Source organism: Doryrhamphus excisus, chromosome 11 (assembly GCF_030265055.1).
Source record: "Doryrhamphus excisus isolate RoL2022-K1 chromosome 11, RoL_Dexc_1.0, whole genome shotgun sequence".
Classification (NCBI taxonomy): Eukaryota; Metazoa; Chordata; class Actinopteri; order Syngnathiformes; family Syngnathidae; genus Doryrhamphus; species Doryrhamphus excisus.
The window spans coordinates 4,614,879-4,632,778 of record NC_080476.1 but is presented as its reverse complement, the minus strand read 5'-3'; the positions used below and the strand labels follow the sequence as shown (position 1 = coordinate 4,632,778).

General features: G+C 43.7%; 3 protein-coding genes across 4 annotated transcripts; all 3 read left to right on the top strand.

Moving 5' to 3' along the window:
• Positions 1-276: 276 nt before the first annotated feature.
• mrps17 (mitochondrial ribosomal protein S17) lies at positions 277-6,036 on the top strand. Of its 2 annotated transcripts, XM_058087628.1 has the most exons (4): positions 277-320; positions 4,057-4,162; positions 4,349-4,486; positions 5,673-6,036. In XM_058087628.1, the coding sequence occupies exons 3-4, from the start codon at positions 4,364-4,366 to the stop codon at positions 5,973-5,975; spliced, it is 426 nt and encodes a 141-aa protein (XP_057943611.1). In that variant the 5' UTR covers positions 277-320; positions 4,057-4,162; positions 4,349-4,363; the 3' UTR covers positions 5,976-6,036. The 2 variants fall into 2 exon arrangements, with proteins under 2 accessions (XP_057943611.1, XP_057943612.1); XM_058087629.1 differs by lacking the exon at positions 277-320 and having other exon boundaries at positions 4,357-4,486.
• A 146-nt stretch (positions 6,037-6,182) lies between these two features.
• On the top strand, positions 6,183-11,078 carry LOC131138583 (protein NipSnap homolog 2-like). The gene is made up of 10 exons (XM_058087625.1): positions 6,183-6,466; positions 9,130-9,254; positions 9,346-9,391; positions 9,465-9,559; positions 9,710-9,780; positions 9,879-10,019; positions 10,103-10,134; positions 10,512-10,606; positions 10,677-10,760; positions 10,851-11,078. Exons 1-10 carry the CDS (start codon positions 6,375-6,377, stop codon positions 10,913-10,915), a joined length of 846 nt encoding a protein of 281 aa, XP_057943608.1. The 5' UTR covers positions 6,183-6,374; the 3' UTR covers positions 10,916-11,078.
• Positions 11,079-11,869: 791 nt separating this feature from the next.
• cct6a (chaperonin containing TCP1, subunit 6A (zeta 1)) lies at positions 11,870-17,857 on the top strand. The gene is made up of 13 exons (XM_058087620.1): positions 11,870-12,078; positions 12,578-12,641; positions 12,790-12,924; positions 14,935-15,108; positions 15,211-15,314; positions 15,380-15,650; positions 15,876-15,958; positions 16,466-16,562; positions 16,628-16,775; positions 16,850-16,983; positions 17,262-17,364; positions 17,443-17,515; positions 17,587-17,857. The coding sequence occupies exons 1-13, from the start codon at positions 11,942-11,944 to the stop codon at positions 17,657-17,659; spliced, it is 1,596 nt and encodes a 531-aa protein (XP_057943603.1). The 5' UTR covers positions 11,870-11,941; the 3' UTR covers positions 17,660-17,857.
• Positions 17,858-17,900: the final 43 nt, after the last annotated feature.

Sequence of the window (17,900 nt, the reverse complement as noted above, 5' to 3'; positions counted from 1 at the left end):
TAGGTAATGTTACACATTTCGCTTTGGGTTGATATTGGAGAGTTGGGCAATATATATAATATAAAAGTGGGTTTCTTTCTATACTTTGATTTCCTTATTTCCTTTTGGTTTTGCAGCGGCCTGTTCTGGCAATACTTGAAAGTTGAAAGTCATATTTGCAGTGTGTTTACTTTTGTCAATATACAAAATAAATGTCCAAAAAATGAATCAATTCTGACTTTTTCTCGCTTGCATTTACCTCCTTCTCTTTCTTTAATTTAGAAAGGTTTGATAGTCCCTCCCCTTCCTCTACGCGGTCAAGATGGTGAATATTGAGTGTGGTAAGTATCCAGAAGTCTGCACTCTCCATTTTGAGTGCCATTTACTGCATTTTGCCGTACTTCAGTGTCAATGCAGTTGTGTACTTAAAAGACTAAGCGTAAGTAGACACATACATCTTTGCATCAAGACATGTTGGACAATCTTATGCTTCCAACCTTCTGGGAAGACCCTTCTCGGTTCCGAGTGCATAAAGCAAGGTCCAGGCAGTTGAAGTTTTTGGAGATACTTGAACTCCTTCACTTGTGGCAGAATATGGAACATAGCAGCTTCAATGGCACCCTTTTTCTTCTGAGGCCTCCCTCAGCCTTGATGGAGCCAACAGGATGCTGAGACCACCCTCAACATGCTGGCCATGCCTTCAAACTGTGTCCATAAAAATAATGGGCATCAGTGAGGAAGTCCAACCACTGCTATTCATCTTGTATTTTTTAATAGCATATTTGTGTTTATGTGTGATGTCACAGGCTTCTTCATCATCTTCTTCTACGTAAACATAGATGGATGACATGTGATCTACATGTTACACTTCTAACAAACTTGAGATGATTTATGAGGCTACAGCTTCGTGGTGATGTCACATCTTGACGTCAGTGTGCTCAAATACACACACACACACACACACACACACTTGGCACTGTGCACAGCGACAACAACAACACACTCAAGCACACTAACCACAAAATAAACAGCTTGTAATGGCCATCATTAGCTGTGGCGACACATGTTGGAGCCGCTACAACTGCTCTTTGTATCCAACCTGGGAGGGACTCCATGTCATGTGACACAAGGTCACCATAAAGGGCGGAGCTTGGCGACGGCCAGTTCACGCTTAACTCAGTCAGACGGCCGCCAGTTCCCGGGGGGCAACGGCTGTTTGTGCGGGAACAACACAGCGTTAGGATCATGAGGCATTAAACCTGTTAGCATTTACATAAAAACACATTGACAAGTGTTCAAGTACATGTTACAGCAACAGGTGGCGCTATAGCCAGACCATTTAGCCTGAAGAAAGACGTCAGTGGAAAAGACAAACCTGTCACTGAGGACAGGGGTGTTCAGACTTTGTGCCGAGGGCCACAGACAGACAAATTAAAGGCCCCGCTTTTGATATTGTTCACTTTTATTAAGTACAGCGTGAAGGTTATGTTTTTGTTGCCGTTTATCTGTTTCTTTGTCTGTGTTCAAAATAACTTACATTTCACAGGAATTGTTGTAAATGGGATATGGATGAACTTATTGAATTTTGGGGGGTAATATGAACACTTAGCACTATCATGCTAGGTGTTAGCATGCTAACATTAGCAGACTAGCATTTTTAGCCATTTTCATAGGTAGACACTATTATGCTAGGGGTTAGCATTTGAGAGGGCAGGTATTTGTGCATATAACTCCACCAAAAACGGTCAGAGCACTTATTTGGGACATTTAGCTTCCCGGTACATTGCACTATCATGCTAGGTGTCATCATGTTAATGTTAGCATGTTAACATTGCTAGCATGCTAATATTAGCATAGTAGCAGTTTTAGCTGTTTTCATGGGTAGACCCTTATATAAACACTTAGCACTATTATACTGCGTGTCAGCATGCTACCATCAAGATGTTAGCATTGCTAGCATACTAACTCCACCAAAAACGGTCAGAGCACTTATTTGGGACATTTAGCTTCCCGGTACATTGCACTATCATGCTAATGTTAGCATGTTAACAATGCTAGCATGCTAATATTAGCATAGTAGCAGTTTTAGCTGTTTTGATGGGTAGACACTTATATAAATACTTAGCACTATTATACTAGGTGTAAGCATGCTACCATCAAGATGTTAGCATTGCTAGCATACTAACATGAGCATGCTAGCATTATTTGCAATTATTATTAATATGAACTTAAGCAGACATTTAGCATTATAATGCTAGGTGTTAGCATGCTATTTTTAGCATTTACAGAGGCAGGCACATACAAACAGCATAATTATGCTAGGTGTTCTTTAAGTCATTAAAACCATGGTTGTCATGGTCAAGGACTCTGCAGGAATATGCAGATAAAATACATTTAGGACTAATATTCATGGTATAAATCACAAAAAGGGGGGGGGACTATGGTGCTTGGCATCTCTGAATGCTTTGACTGCTTCGCTGTAAATATCTTTCGTTAAGATTCAATCTTTTTTCTCTTTTCAATATGGCCCTAATCCTTCTTCATTAGGTTTCATCCCAATAAAAATCCAGCTGCGGGCTGCCAGATTCGGGACAATAACATCAAACATAATAGCAATAGTAAAATATGTTTTCTGGTCCACATTGCGATGAGGCTTAGTAAAGTGTGTCAATGCGACGTCACCACATGTCACTTTGTCATCATCACCACTGGCTGATGTTTGACTGTGAAGATGAAGAAGTAGATCAAAGCGGATCCCAGGGCTTCCATCGCTTTCGGCTCTTTGTGACTTTTGACCACAGTTCAAATGGCAACACTTTGATTCGGCCTGTTCTCCATCCACTGGGAAAATAAACATATTAGGCTGACATGTTTGAAACCTATGACTCATACACACCTCAGGCCACGCCCACACCTCTCAAACCAGGAAGCTGAATGAGACACATTCATCTGACTAATCAAACATGTATAATACTAATACACAGCTCATTGAAACTATAATGGAAGTAGAAATAATCTGTTCCAGGGTCAACCTATGGCGATCTTAAAATCTATATCATGGATATTGAAAATCAAAGTGTGATAGAACCAGTTAAATGTAGACCCACTAAGAAGTTATATAAAAAACAGCCTTTTTTCTGTGGCTGGACTATCAGTCTTTGGCCCACACATGATCTCAACAAAACAAACATTCCTGGTATGTTAATGATAAGTTTCATATTCTAATCTAACGACAAACACTCCACACTGGGAGTAATACCCTGCAACAAAAGCCAGTGTGCGATACACAGCGTTATTTAGCGTGTTGTCATTGAAAACATACATGTGTCATGTCACCAATGATTTAAGACTGATAAGTGCTGTCAGCTCTCCCCTTTGCAAATACTTTCAGCATTTGTCACGTATGAGATTATGTGCGGATAAACATAAATATTGTAATATGGCCCTTAAAGCTTTGATAATGCACTGAAGACGGCAGACTATTTTTACTAGCAAGCAAAAGTGCATGACGTTTGCACATGACATGATTACATTAGGTCCAGACCTTTTTGCAGAGCAAAAAGTGAAGTCATTGCAGAAGAAGCATATCAGCGGTGCGCTCGCTGCCTTAAATGGGAAACATTTGCCGGACTACAACATGTTTCTGATTAGAGCGCACACATACACACCACTCTCCTGTCGTCTGAAACCCGGCCAGGAGGGACCAACTTGGCCAGACAAACGGTGCCAGACGTTGGCAACCAGGATGTTCTTCTCACTGCTTCCTGTCTTGCCCTCTTACTGCTTCCTGTGTACAATGTACCATTTGAATGTCACATTAGAACCCTTCTAATGGGTTTCTCCATTGCTCCTCTGTAGTGGCAACAATGTTACTCATTACTTTAAAAATAAATGATATTAACAAGGTCACGATTTGACGAGTTTCACTAGCTAATAAGTGTTTTTGGACTGCAAATATAAATGTATTGTACACAGCTATGTAGTCTGATGTCATTTGAAAGTTTGCTGAAACTGACATGTGCTCGTTGTAGCGTTACAAAAATAATCCGTTCATTTGTCCCTCTTCGGTTGCCATAGTGACGTCATCAAACGAGGCCGAGCATGGCAGCTTGGTGAAGGCTGGCCAGAGAGGATGTTGGTGACTGTGACCTTCGCGTTAAATAACTCCTAAAAGGAAGAGCGGGTATTATTTTCCACTCATTGATATACTTGTACGTGTTTATAATGTGACGATTGGCGTCATTTTGGTACGACACGTCAGCTCGTTAGTTAGCCGAAGCTAACGTTAGCATCTGATGTGTCAGTAATCTGTCGTTGTTGCCTGTGTGTGTTGCCAACTTGGACCAAAATATGACCTTTGACTTGTCAGTTTTGTAGAAGAAGGATGTCGGTGAAGCAGGCGTCCGTCCACGCCAAATGGATCATCGGAAGGGTCATCGGGACCAAGATGCAGAAGACGGCTAAAGTGCGTGTGACCAGGCTGGTGCTGGATCCATACCTGCTGAAGGTGAATTTTCACCCAAGTACCAGACATTCACTTTCACTACAGCACACGAAGAAACAAAGGTGTAATATTAGATTTTTCAGACAAATGTCTTGTTATCCCATTTTGAGTGTGGAAAATGAGAGCCAAGACACTGTGGGTTTCTCGCCAACTAGGTGATTTATTTCATTGAGGCGCTCCTTCCCTCAAATTGAAGGAGGTGTCGATTTTCACCTGCTTTAGTGGCCAGCTGGAAAGAAAGCCTGCAGTGATGCCCTGTGCCAACGTTTCAGTAAGAAAAGTAGCTATTGGCTGCCCCAGAAGTCGTGAGGCGACGTCCTCGTGCAGTTTGCATTTCTCACAGTTTAGACAAAAAAGTTTGTAAAAACACCTTGATTACCTTTGGAAGTACAAATAAACTTGATTCTTGGTTTGTTAATTAAAAATTGTCCATAATTCCATCAAAATTAAATAAATCGTATTTTATCTCGGCCAATTACCTCTCACAGTTTTCCCATACATAACTTTTATAAATTAGTGCAACTGAATCCCTGATAACAGATTATGATGCGTTTATTATGACTGACAGATGTGGTTCGTGAGTAGCACACTCTTCTGTTGAGTATATGTAATAGCAGTTCATTTGCACTGGCGGTGCGTCACAACAGCACGTGCTTTCGCCATATAAAAAAAAATCCCAACAACGTCAGAAAAAGTCACTCGTTGCTTTTTGGGAAAATATGTCATCAAGGGTGCTTGGAACGTCAAGAGATGCAGTAACAAAAAGTTAACACTGCTTCCATAACATGAGTTTCCTTATGCCACAACCCCTTGTCTTTATATCATTTACATACTCTTGGTTGCATCTCAGGAGGTAAAATGTTACCAGATAAAACATCCACCATAGAAAGGAAAGTCCTACGGGTGTTTATGACCCAGAAGAAGTTATGATCTTGTGGCTGCACATGGTCGTCGGGCCAATGTACAAGTCAAATACGCTGCTCATGGATGCGTGACTGTATGTTTAACTGAGAGCATTGTTTAGTCCACTGACAAAATGTATGAATGCAAACCAAAGTTTATTATTTTTGGTCGAGACCAGAGTATTGGACTACAAGTGTGAACACAGCCTGAAGTAAAAGCATCTTTGACATGAACTGTGTTCAGTGATGATGAGTCATATCCAACAAGCTCTTTTTTTTGTCCTCAGTACTACAACAGGAGGAAGACGTACTTTGCACACGATGCTTTGCAGCAGTGCACGGTGGGTGATGTCGTACTGCTCAAAGCTCTGGCTGAGCCTCGAGCCAAACACGTCAAACATGAACTGGCTGAGGTGGTCTACAAGGTGGGTCAGGTGGTTGACCCGCTGACGGGAAAGCGTGTGGCGGGGACAGAGTTTCTGGATCCTCCGACCGATGTCCTTCCCTCTCCAGATCACGTGCCTTTGTCCCAAAAGCTGCAGGACTTGAACATCTCCGCTGATCCCTCTGAAACACACAACTCACATTAATGTCACATTAAAGTTCATCTTGCCAGTACTTTGACTTGGAAATAAACCATGACTGACGTAATATGGTGTCAGAAACATCAAACTGTTCATGTTTGGAAGATACAAATGTAAAATGATTCAAGAGTTAATGTTTATATGGCGTCTGCTCGCATGTGTTTCTTAAAACAGCATGTGACGTCATCACATGACTGACTTTGAAGATGATTGAATAGAGGAGTTGGCATTTTATCCGTCTGTACGTAGCTCACACTATAGTTTGGGAATGCAAAGGCAATTGATGTCAAAACTGAGGTGGTGTTACGATGTAACGTTTGAGCGTTAAAGTTTGGAAACAAAGTAGTTCCCAAGAGAACTCGATGCTTCCGCCGGCGTCTTCCTCCGCGACCTGCCACAGCCAACATGGCGTCGCTAGTCCTTCACACAGTGCCAAAGAACTTAAGACACATCAAACATGGACTTTGGATGAACGCCCAGCTTCGTGTCTCTGTCAGGTTGGTGTTTTTGGAGATAACCTCAGCCATGTCCGACGAACTAACGTAACTTGAATGAATTTATTCTAATGCGGATGATCAGCAATGTCAAACTCCAGCATGCTAAGTGGCTAAAGCTAGCTAGCTCACGTCTGTGTGACGTACTGTTAGCCGCCGTCTTTTCAAACTTGACAACTTCAACCAAGTCTTTATAATTCTTTAAACCGTTGCCTATTAAAATTCTTTCTAGCACCATTTGGAGTCAGCGTTGTTTTGTTCGTGAATTTGAGAGTGATCGCGTTATGAAGTTGCATAAATGGAGTTTATGTAAAGTATATCCAAGGTCACTGAGTGTTAGTAAATAACACACATGAAACTGATATGTACACGTTGTTGACATTTCCCCCAAACGTCAACTTTGCGAGTTTTAGTATCCGCTTATAAACTATTGGAGCAGTGGGTGGCGAGCGAGTGCAGGGACGCTACTTAATCGTCAATGTGTTGTTTGTCATGTGCTGAAGCAGCTTAGCTTTAGGCACAATTATGCCTTCTGATGGCGTCTTGATCCTATAGCGCTTTGGTGGGGGATGAGCGCGTGACTTGGAATTGTCTGCCAAAACACTAGAGCAGTGGTTTCCAAACATTTGACTTGAAGCCATGTACTCCCTACTATTGGACACTAACTAAATGTTAATTAATTTGAAACATTAAACATGATTCATTCTACTTCCAGGTGAGGAAATTATATTAAAGAAAAATAAAATAAAATTGTACGACATGTTTTATTCCAGTGTGAATTTTGGATGCTTTCATTTGAATGGGTTGAATTAGAACTTCACTTTTTTTCTTATTCTGCCTTTTAATTTAAGTTTTTTTTTCCACATCAAGCTGAAGGGAAAAGTTTAACAAACATGATAAACCGGTATCCAAAGTCCAAAAATAAAACATCATTTTCTTGAATACACTCCCTCATCCACACGCGCACACACACAGTGACAGATTTTTACAGCTGCGCTGCCAACACCAGTATAAATGAAATCTTCAGGTGTAAACGTGCAATATAATCATGAATTTTACTTATTTGTTCATACAGGGTCAGGCAAATGATCTGACACATTTGTAGGTTAAAAGGCAAATAAAGTAAAGAAACAAAAAAGTGATTGTGTTTTTTTAAAGTACATATAATAATTGTTTCATTATGTTTTAAAAATTAAATCAGTTCTGGTGGTGCGATGGTGTTTCGAGCAGGGACGGGATCATGTCTACAAAGATTGAAGTGCAAACGGAACGCTCGTTGTGTTGCAGTTACAGATTTGTCTGTTTTGATAATTTTTCCACAATGAAAGCGCAATGCCCACCAGTCCAATTCATGGCAGCAACCAAAAAAAAAAAAACGAAAAAACAATGGCATTATAAAGAAACAAAGCAAAATGTTATTATATGAAAAAAATGCAGACAACAATGTTCGGTGCATTCACAGACATTGGGCCATTACATTTTTTTTCTTGTTTCTTAGGCAAAGACCTGTCAACCCTTCTGGGTCTCAAACCACCAATTGAGAGCCACTTTGCTAATTAGCTTCCATTGTAGTAGTAATGGACAATGTTGGCAATATATTATGTAAGTGCAGATTATATAACTGCTCATAATTGCAAATTTCTTCACTGAGACGCTCCTCCTCTCATTGTGTTTTGGCAGATTTAAGTGGCTGTTTTGCAGGAAGGAAATACAGGAAAGGCTACATAGCAGAAATTACGTAATAAAAAAAACAGATCAATTATACTTTTGCACACCGTGTCGCCATTGACGTGAGGTTAGATTTTTTTTAAAGGTGCACCTCGAGATCTGACTAGGTTTGGAGGGGAAGGAGCTTATGCTAAGAGTCCACTGGGCCGGTGCCAGTTCGCCCCAATGCAATTTGCTGTGGTGCCTAGTGGCGTGCTGTGGCTCAAACTGCCTCCTAACTGGCTCGTGGTGGCCCGTAACGGCGGCAAAAATTTAGTTTGGGGGCAAGAAAATTTCAAAATGTTTAAAATCTTTGACGCGCCACAAGCAATCCACACAAAGTGTCCACCAAGTGGAACCAATGTCACAAACAATCCGCCTATTGGAAACCACTGGAATGTAATGGCACTAGCCAAGTTGTGCCAATGATGCTAGGAGTCCACTGGGCCGGCGCCACAGCGAGCCACTATGTGCCAATCACATAATCTTTGGCGCCAACTGGTGCCAGCCCAGTGGACTCTTAGCATTATATGGGCACCGTCACACTGTAGCACAATGAAGCCTTTATGCTACCGCGGCCGACAGGGGCAAAAGAGAAGCAACGTACAAACGCTGCAAACACAGAAGTTAGCCAAAGAAATGAAAATGACATTGATGCTACAAGATCAAAAATGCAAATGAAAAAACCCTCAAAATGGTGTTTTGTTGGATCATATGCACTTTTCTGCGTGTTTGCCCCCTGTCAGCACCATACAAGAGAATCTGCTGTGGAGCTCACAGCCTTGCTAGCAGCTAAAAATGAAATGGACACATGCTGACCTCTGCTGTCATGTTCTTATTGATGTGGACACTAATGAGCACCCTTAGACTACTAGGTGTAACATTGTTGGAACAAACAAGCAGCATCAGCTTGGTTTATGAATTCCTCCATTTTGATATCTTGTGTGTCTTCACTCCAGGAACATGTCTGCGTTCCAAGACAGCTGGTTCAAGTCTCTCTTTGTGAGAAAGGTGGACCCCAGAAAGGACGCCCACTCACACCTGCTGGCCAAGAAGGAGGACAACAACCTGTACAAGATCCAGCGTGAGTGTTGCCAGGAGCAACGTATACGTCTCACCAGGGCGTAACAAGTTCATTTAGTAAAAAAAAAACAAAAAATGTGTCGCTCTTGTAGTTCACAACGTGAAGCCCGAGTGCCTCGATGCTTACAACGACCTCTGGTAACAAACTTGTTGCTGATGACGCTCACACGTCAGCACACGTCTGCTTAACTGTATGAGTGTGTGTTCTCAGTGAGGGGGTGTTGCCCTCTATCCACGCTGACCCCGAATACCCCTGTGAGCTTGTAGGAACATGGAACACTTGGTATGGAGAACAGGACCAAGCAGGTGACTGTCCCTTCTACATACGTTGGATCATTGGGTTTTGAAGCATAAATACTCTCATACCGGGGATTTTGCTCTGCAATCATCAATTTTCCTCCTTGAAGCATTACCTGCATGTACACTTGTTAAAGAATGTTTCTTCTGGTGGTCTAGTTCACCTGTGGAGGTATCGAGGAGGTTACCCCGCCCTTACGGAGGTGATGAGCAAACTCAGGCAGAACAAGGTAATGTTTGCTGCTGTTGCATCTTCACACTTGATGTCATCACATGTCGACGGGGCACCCACCAAACAGGAAACATGAATGTGTTTATGTGTGGGCAGATGTTTCTGGAATTCAGACAAGAGCGTGGGAAGATGTTGTTGTCTCGCAGGAATCAGCTGCTACTGGAGTTCAGCTTTTGGAATGAACCTGTTCCTCGTCCCGGACCCAACATCTACGAGCTGAGATCCTACCAACTCAGGGTGACTCCCTCTTTGTGTCCTCACAGCACAGCGTCTTAATGTCCTCATGTCACCTGACTTGACTGTGTATTTGTGTGTTGCAGCCTGGCACCATGATCGAGTGGGGCAACTACTGGTGAGTCCTTCCTGTTTGGTCTTCTTCTTTATCGTTGCCGTCTGCTCTTTGATGTGTTGATGTACTTTGAGAGCAGCCATTGTTGTTGTCTTTGTGTCCCTCATCAAGAATGTTTCATTGCTTTTTCAGATTGTAGCAGACAATGAGTCTACGGTATTTTTATGTTCTCTGCATGACTTCAAACACAACGCATGAGCGATGCGACATAATTGTCATGTGATACGTGACTGACTTATTAATTTGGACACACTCGCACACACCTGCTTGTGATTGACTGGGATGGAATCATACAAAGACATCAGCAGGATGCTCAAAGCTGATTGGGGCATCATGTGAATGTTGTACTCATTAATAAATGAGCCGTGTGACCGCTGTAGGGCGCGCGCCATCGAGATTCGTCAGCAGAACCAAGAGGCAGTGGGTGGCTTCTTCTCCCAGATCGGAAGTTTGTACCAAGTTCACCACTTATGGGGTGAGATGACGCTTCTTGAAGCTCGCGTCCTGAAGTTGCTATTATTTTAATCCTACATCCTGTACTTCAGCCTACAAAGATCTTCAGTCGAGGGAAAACATCAGAAATGCGGCCTGGCAGCGAGAAGGCTGGGACGAGGTGGTTTACTACACAGGTGGGTGGGTCGGACGTCACATGACCACACCTCTTTTGTGCAAATGCAACCTAAATATGTGTCTCACTGTCTCCCCTACCTTGCTGGCAGTGCCCCTCATTCAGCACATGGAGTCGAGAGTCATGATTCCCATGAAGAGCTCGCCCCTGAAGTAAGCCCCCCCCCATCGTGATCACCAGAGACGCTTTTGCTTCTAGAAGCTGACCTGCAATCTTCATCACCAACATCCTTGTCCTCTTTTGATGAAGACACACCAACTGACCGATTGATTGATTGTTTGATTGACAGGCGCTTATCACTAACATAGATGTTTAACCATCTAAAATAAGATTGACAAGTGCCACTTTGTTCTCCATCCGGATGTTGACCATCACTTGAAGCTTATTGGGATGGAAAAAAATTGAAATTGTTTTAAATAGTTGTAAAGATTGTGTCAGCAGGGTGGTGTCTGCTTGGGACTTCACAGAGTGGTTGCTTCTTTACTGACTGTTAGGTCACATGGTATATGGGTTTACTGACTTAGGTCACATGGTCAATGCTGTCTTGGTGGGTGAGAGATTTACTGTGGTAAATTGGTAAATAAACTTCTCATGGGAGTGAAATTTTGCTTGTATTTCTAATTTTTGTAGGCACATAAACGTAATAGTCTCATCAACGTCTACTTATGACGTGACAACCACGTGATATGTAGCCGAGTAGCTGTGGGTGTGCCGTGTTGTGTTGCCTTCAAAAGATGTCAGAATTCTCACAACTTTTCCAGAGCGCCTTTCAACGGAAGGCAGACAAGGCTGGTTTCCTAAATGTAAATAGTGTTTATCCAATTAAACATCATCCTCCTGGACTAAATGAAAGCACACAAAGAACACGTAATGTGTGACACGAACAACATATTGATAAAGGAGAAAACGACAATTATGTCTTTTTTAATTTATCAATTATATTGAATCGATATAATTGATTAATTAAATAATTAGTTATCTCGTCATAGTTAGTGAATTCACCATTGTTTTCACAGAAAATGCATTTCTTGTTTCAAATAAACAGGAGAAATGCTAATGTCCCAGCCTAGTCGTGTTCCCTGAACAAGTCGGGCAGCACATGTGCAGCTTCTGGAAGCTTCCTTCTTTCCTTTCAATCCACTGAGCTTCACTTCGAGCGGCGCTTTCCACTCTTAGCTCGCCATGGCCGCCGTAAAAGCTCTGAATCCGAAAGCAGAGGTGGCCAGGGCCCAGGCCGCTTTGGCAGTGAATATAAGCGCGGCTCGGGGGCTTCAGGACGTGCTGAAGAGCAACCTGGGACCGAAGGGGACCATGAAGATGTGAGTATCGCTGAAGAGCCTTTGTGCTGCGTGCTATGCTAGGCTAGGCTAAGCTAAGCTAAGGTAACTGTCTAGCTAGCTCAGTGCTGTGTTTTTATGCACGCGGTTTTATTTTGTTATCTGTCGTTCTGTCACTCCATCCTGCTTCTATTGCAGTAAGAAGCTCGTCTCCTTGTAGTTACACGCCCTTTGACAATGTCATCTTAAGTTAACTATAGTTGCTCTCATTCTCGGCCTCTTATGGTTATCACAGCCGCGCACGTTGCCCTGCCCAGTCATGGTGATCCGCCTTCACCGGCTAATGTTACCAAGCAAGCAAACAGGCGTCAAATCCTCGTAGAAATCTAACAGAGCAGTACATTCAATAGTCTGTCTGGTGGATTTATTGCTCATCACCCATGGACCTGTAGTTTGTAGTATCGGTCGTTATTCAATTAAGAACCAATTTAAGCTTGTTGTACACTTTTTTTTAACATGCTGCTTCTGTGTGGACGTGCAGGCTGGTTTCTGGAGCAGGAGACATCAAGTTGACCAAAGATGGCAACGTCCTGTTACACGAGATGGTAAAAGTTTTACAGCTTTCTCTCTGCTAACCATGTTCTTCTCCTTGATTGCGTCAGCATATTTAGATTGCTGTTTATGCACCTCATCCCCTATTGGACAGGTCTGTTGGAGCAGTATGCTAAATCGTTTGTTTGGATTTTTTTATAGCAAATTCAGCACCCTACAGCGTCTCTCATCGCCAAGGTTGCCACCGCCCAAGATGACATCACAGGGGACGGGACCACCTCCAATGTTCTCATCATTGGGGAGCTGCTGAAGCAGGCCGACCTCTACGTGTCAGAGGTTAGACTGATGAGAATTTAGTTTAAATTAATTCCTAACTGACACAGGCTACTCTAATCTATGCAGGGATGTTTGATTACTTCCTTACCAAATCCATCTCAGTTTGACTATTATTGCACCTTTGTTTACATGTTTGCCTAGCTGTCATTGGCTGTACTTTGTATTGGTGGCAGCTGTGTAGTTGGCAAGCAATTAGCTGGATTTGAAAAAATATGTGACAATTAGGGCTGTCAAAAATAGGACTCGAATGGTGGCAACTCATTTATTGATGTACGCATTTTTTGCATCATTCACGCATGCGCATCATGTCATGCATCATCTCTGTGATGACGGCAGCCACATCCAAAATAGCATTCCCACAGTCTGCTGCTCTTAAATAACTTTATTCCGCACTTCTAACGCCATATATGTTGCTCCAACACGTCTCTCGTCAGCTCGTCTTGGGAATGACACTTCCCTTTATAGGAAGTGTCGCATGAAAACAATGCTTTCACCCACCCACCGCTACCCTGTCATCATTTGCCCACAAGAGAGAACCCAACATATCTCAATATTTTTACAGAAATAACTCACTCCAGTCGATATTCTCCTGATATTTTTTGGTCTTGCACTCAATGTGCTCGTAGAAATAATTCCACTTGTCGATCACACTGAATCCATTGGGGTTGCAGGAAGCATTCTGTAAGATTGGAATCCCTGATGTAGGTTCACACCAGCTCAATGCGGTGCAGCTGCGGCAACCATACAGCACAACGGAGAGAATCGGTTTGGGGCAACTTTTTTTTCCAGATGCTACAGACGCCGGAGCACTCTCTTATATCAATATAAGAAATTGATAAGTTACAGTGATGATTTGGAAGACATTATCAACATCGTACACTCAAAGAACAAATAATTTGAAGTAATTAAATGCTATTCAATAATAAAAATTAAAAAGATGGTTTTGTGCTTACTGTATGAAGTCAAAAGGCACCATGAAAAACTCAGGAGCATTCTGGACCACAGCCCGTGGCACTGAACGCACATTTTGCACTGTTTTGTTTAATATAAAGCCTTAGCAAGTGTTGATGGGAAGAATTAATTGGCATTGGCCTTTGTTCCTTCATTCATATTCGTGTCTGATGCACTGTGTAGACCCACTACTGGCCTAATAGGTGAGAAGATGCTCACTTTCTTCATGTAGAGCCAATGCAACACATGCAGAACCATCCTGTCATCCTGCTGGTGTAGCACACAGATGGTGCAGATGAGCATACTTATGTCAATTTATCCAGCTCATAATTACCAACTTTTTTTGTTTTTGTTTTTTTAATCGTTTGATAATTTGATATAGCCTTTATTATGACAGGCCTGTTGGTATTTCACAGTTTCAGAGTTTACAGGTCATCAAAATGGTTATCATTCATCCATCCATTCATTTTCCTCCACTTATCCGGGTCGCGGGGGCAGCAGTCTCAGTAGGGAAGCCCAGACTTCCCGGTCCCCGGCCACCTCCTCCAGCTCCACCGGTAGGACACCAAGGCATTCCCAGGCCAGCTGTGAGACATAATCCCTCCAGCGTGTCCTAGGTCTGCCCCGGGGCTTTTTCCCGGCTGGGCATCACCTCACCAGGGAGGCGTCCGGGCCATGTCCCAAGAACCAGATTTAGCCGCCGAAGGTCGCCCAGGCACCCGCCCTTGACCGCCACCCAACACGCAATGCACCGGACCCTTATGCTTGCCCCCGTAGGTGGTGGGTCTACGAGGGTTATCATTCAGTAATTCACAATTCAAATGAATATAGCAAAAAAGATAATTACACATAATTCCTCAATAGTTCTGTACATAAACTGGGTTGTATGTTAGTGAACATAGCTACGTAGCGGTCATTATGCATACAATTCATGTATTACGTCCAGTTAGCATTTGCTATAAAACATTAGATACTGTATACAAAATATATAATCAGCACAAAGCTGTATTGGGAATACTTTCTGACAAAGTTCATTTTTGTTTTGTTTTTGTGCACTAGGGTCTTCATCCAAGAATCATTGCTGAGGGCTTCGACGCCGCCAAAGAAAAAGCTCTTGCCGTGCTGGAGGAGGTTAAGGTGACGTGTGAGATGGACAGAGAGACCCTCATCAACGTAGCACGCACCTCCCTCAGGACCAAAGTTCATGCTGAGCTGGCTGACCTCCTCACTGAGGTCAGATGTTGTTACAGGTCTTTAGAAGCCTTGATGGAGGTTACTGCATGTAAATGTGTTGTTGTCCCCCCCCCCCCCCCCCCCCCCCCCCCCCCCCCCCAGGCTGTGGTGGATGCAGTGTTGACCATCGCTAAGCCCAACGAGCCAATTGACTTGTACATGGTGGAGATCATGGAGATGAAACATAAGACAGACTGTGACACTCAGTGAGTTCACTTCTTGGCTGACCGCTTACCTTGGAGTGCTGTTGACATTTGTGTCTGTTTTCCAGGCTGATCAAAGGCCTCGTGTTGGACCATGGGGCGAGACACCCTGACATGAAAAAGCGTGTGGAGGATGCGTACGTGCTGACGTGTAACGTGTCCCTGGAGTACGAGAAGACAGAGGTCAACTCTGGCTTTTTCTACAAGAGCGCCGAGGAGAGGGAGAAGTTTGTGGCTGCAGAGAGGAAGTTCATCACGGAGCGTGTCCATAAGATCATCGACCTCAAGAACAAAGTGTGCCCCAACGGAGAGAAGGGCTTTGTCGTCATCAACCAGAAGGTAAGCCAGTCATGTGACCGATATGCCGTGTGTTGTAATGCACAGTGAACACCCAGGGGTGCCAGGGTGGCCCGTCCTGGTCATAAGACTGTGCCAGAGTCACTGTGATCTGTACCTCTGCATGAGGGAATGCCTGCCCTCCCCATCATGTATTCAACGGATCACAACAAAGTTTAGTATCAACTCTGCTCCTTGTGTACTGATGTTGCCCCTTTGCTTGTTTAGGGAGTGGACCCCTTCTCTCTGGATGCTCTGGCCAAGGAGGGCATCGTCGCCCTGCGCAGAGCCAAGAGGAGGAACATGGAAAGGTGACATCTTCTTGTTCTCATCTCATTAGTGAGTTGAATGTCAGGTTAAGATGGCACAGCGAACACCCGAGGGCACCATGATGGTGTTCCCGGCCTCTCATGCATGTGCAACAATAACTTTGGTCTCATCCTCTGCATTCGAGAGCCCTTGTCTCTCAGAGCGTATTCAGTTGACCAAAACAAATAGTCATTGGTTGCAATCCTTCTTAAACAGGCTGCCCCTTCTGTTTCATGACAAATGATGATATACAGCATTCCAGGATGCAATTGTACTTGCACAGTAAACGTGTGATTTGATACATTTCTAGGTCTAAACGTTTGGAAAATATTCATGGCTTTTACCACTGTTTTTTTTATTTATTTAAACGTAAAAAATTGTGAAGAACTAAAATGTTTTGCTCTTGTGACATGCCTCCTAACTAGCCAATGAAACGTTGGTTTTTCAGTTTTCTGACCAGAATGAGAAGGGGGTTGAAGATGCCTGACTTGTTTTTCCTTCCATGGCAGGCTGACGCTGGCATGTGGCGGCATCGCCATGAACTCGGTTGATGACCTCACGCCAGATTGTTTGGGCCACGCGGGACTCGTGTACGAGCACACGCTGGTGAGTTGTCTCTGCGGTCACCCCTGCCAAAACGTTCCGTGGATGACATCCTGCTTTATTGTCAGGGCGAGGAGAAGTACACATTCATCGAGAAATGCGAGAACCCTCGCTCGGTCACACTGCTGGTCAAAGGTCCAAACAAACACACGCTCACGCAGATTAAAGACGCCGTCAGGGATGGCCTGCGCGCCGTCAAGAATGCCATCGAAGATGGTGAGAACGAGAACTTGTACCTCTGTGAACATGAACATGTTCATAACTTTGGCGAACCCCTGGTGTCTTCTCAGGCTGCGTGGTGTCTGGCGCTGGCGCCTTGGAGGTGGCCCTGGCTGACGCCCTTATCAAGCACAAAGCTAACGTGAAAGGAAGAGCTCAACTTGGCGTACAGGCCTTTGCTGACGCCCTCCTGGTCATTCCCAAGGTAATTATAATATTACAATATGATATGTACATAGCCATTGGAATATAGGGTCTGGACTGTCAAGAATGCACATTTTACTACCGTAATTTCATACACCGTGTATAAGCTGCACCCACTAAATTCAGCGTGCCAGTGTTGTGCGCCTCCTACAGGGCAGAGGGCGAGAGAGAAACACATTGGTCAACCATAACGTGAAAGGGTTGCATTGTGGAAAATCCCTCTGAGTCATCCAAAGTGTGTACTGCACTCAAATGGTGACCTCTGCTGCGGTTGTACAGGTTCTGGCCCAGAACTCAGGTTATGACCCTCAGGAGACACTGCTCAAGCTGCAGACCGAGTATAAAGAGTCCGGTCAGCTGGTGGGCGTAGACTTGAGCACAGGTTAGAACATGTCTCTGTCATGTGATGTCGTTTACAACAACAGATGATGATGATGATGGTGGTTATCGGTGTGATTAGGTGAGGCCATGGTGGCGGGGGAGGCCGGTGTGTGGGACAACTACAGCGTGAAGAAGCAGCTGCTTCACTCCTGGTGAGAGCAAAGCTGACATCTACCACAGCCAAATACCGGAGCAACCTTTGACTTGTCCTTTGTCTCCACAGCACGGTAATCGCCAGCAACATCCTGCTTGTGGATGAGATCATGAGGGCTGGAATGTCTTCTCTCAAAGGTTAAAGGGTCATGGTCAAGTGAAGCAGTAGACAAAACATCATCACGCTAGTTAGTTTTTTTTTTTTGTTTTTTTTTTTTAAATCAACTCCTCCCTTGAGAACCATTGGATTTGTTTATTTATGACATTTTGTTGAAATGTCCAAAGCACTGACCTCTGCCAGCAAGTTCTCTGTGTGTCCATTAAAGATGTTACGCCTCCAATGCCTACTACTTTCATTACGGGCCTGCTTGCGGAGCAATAGCA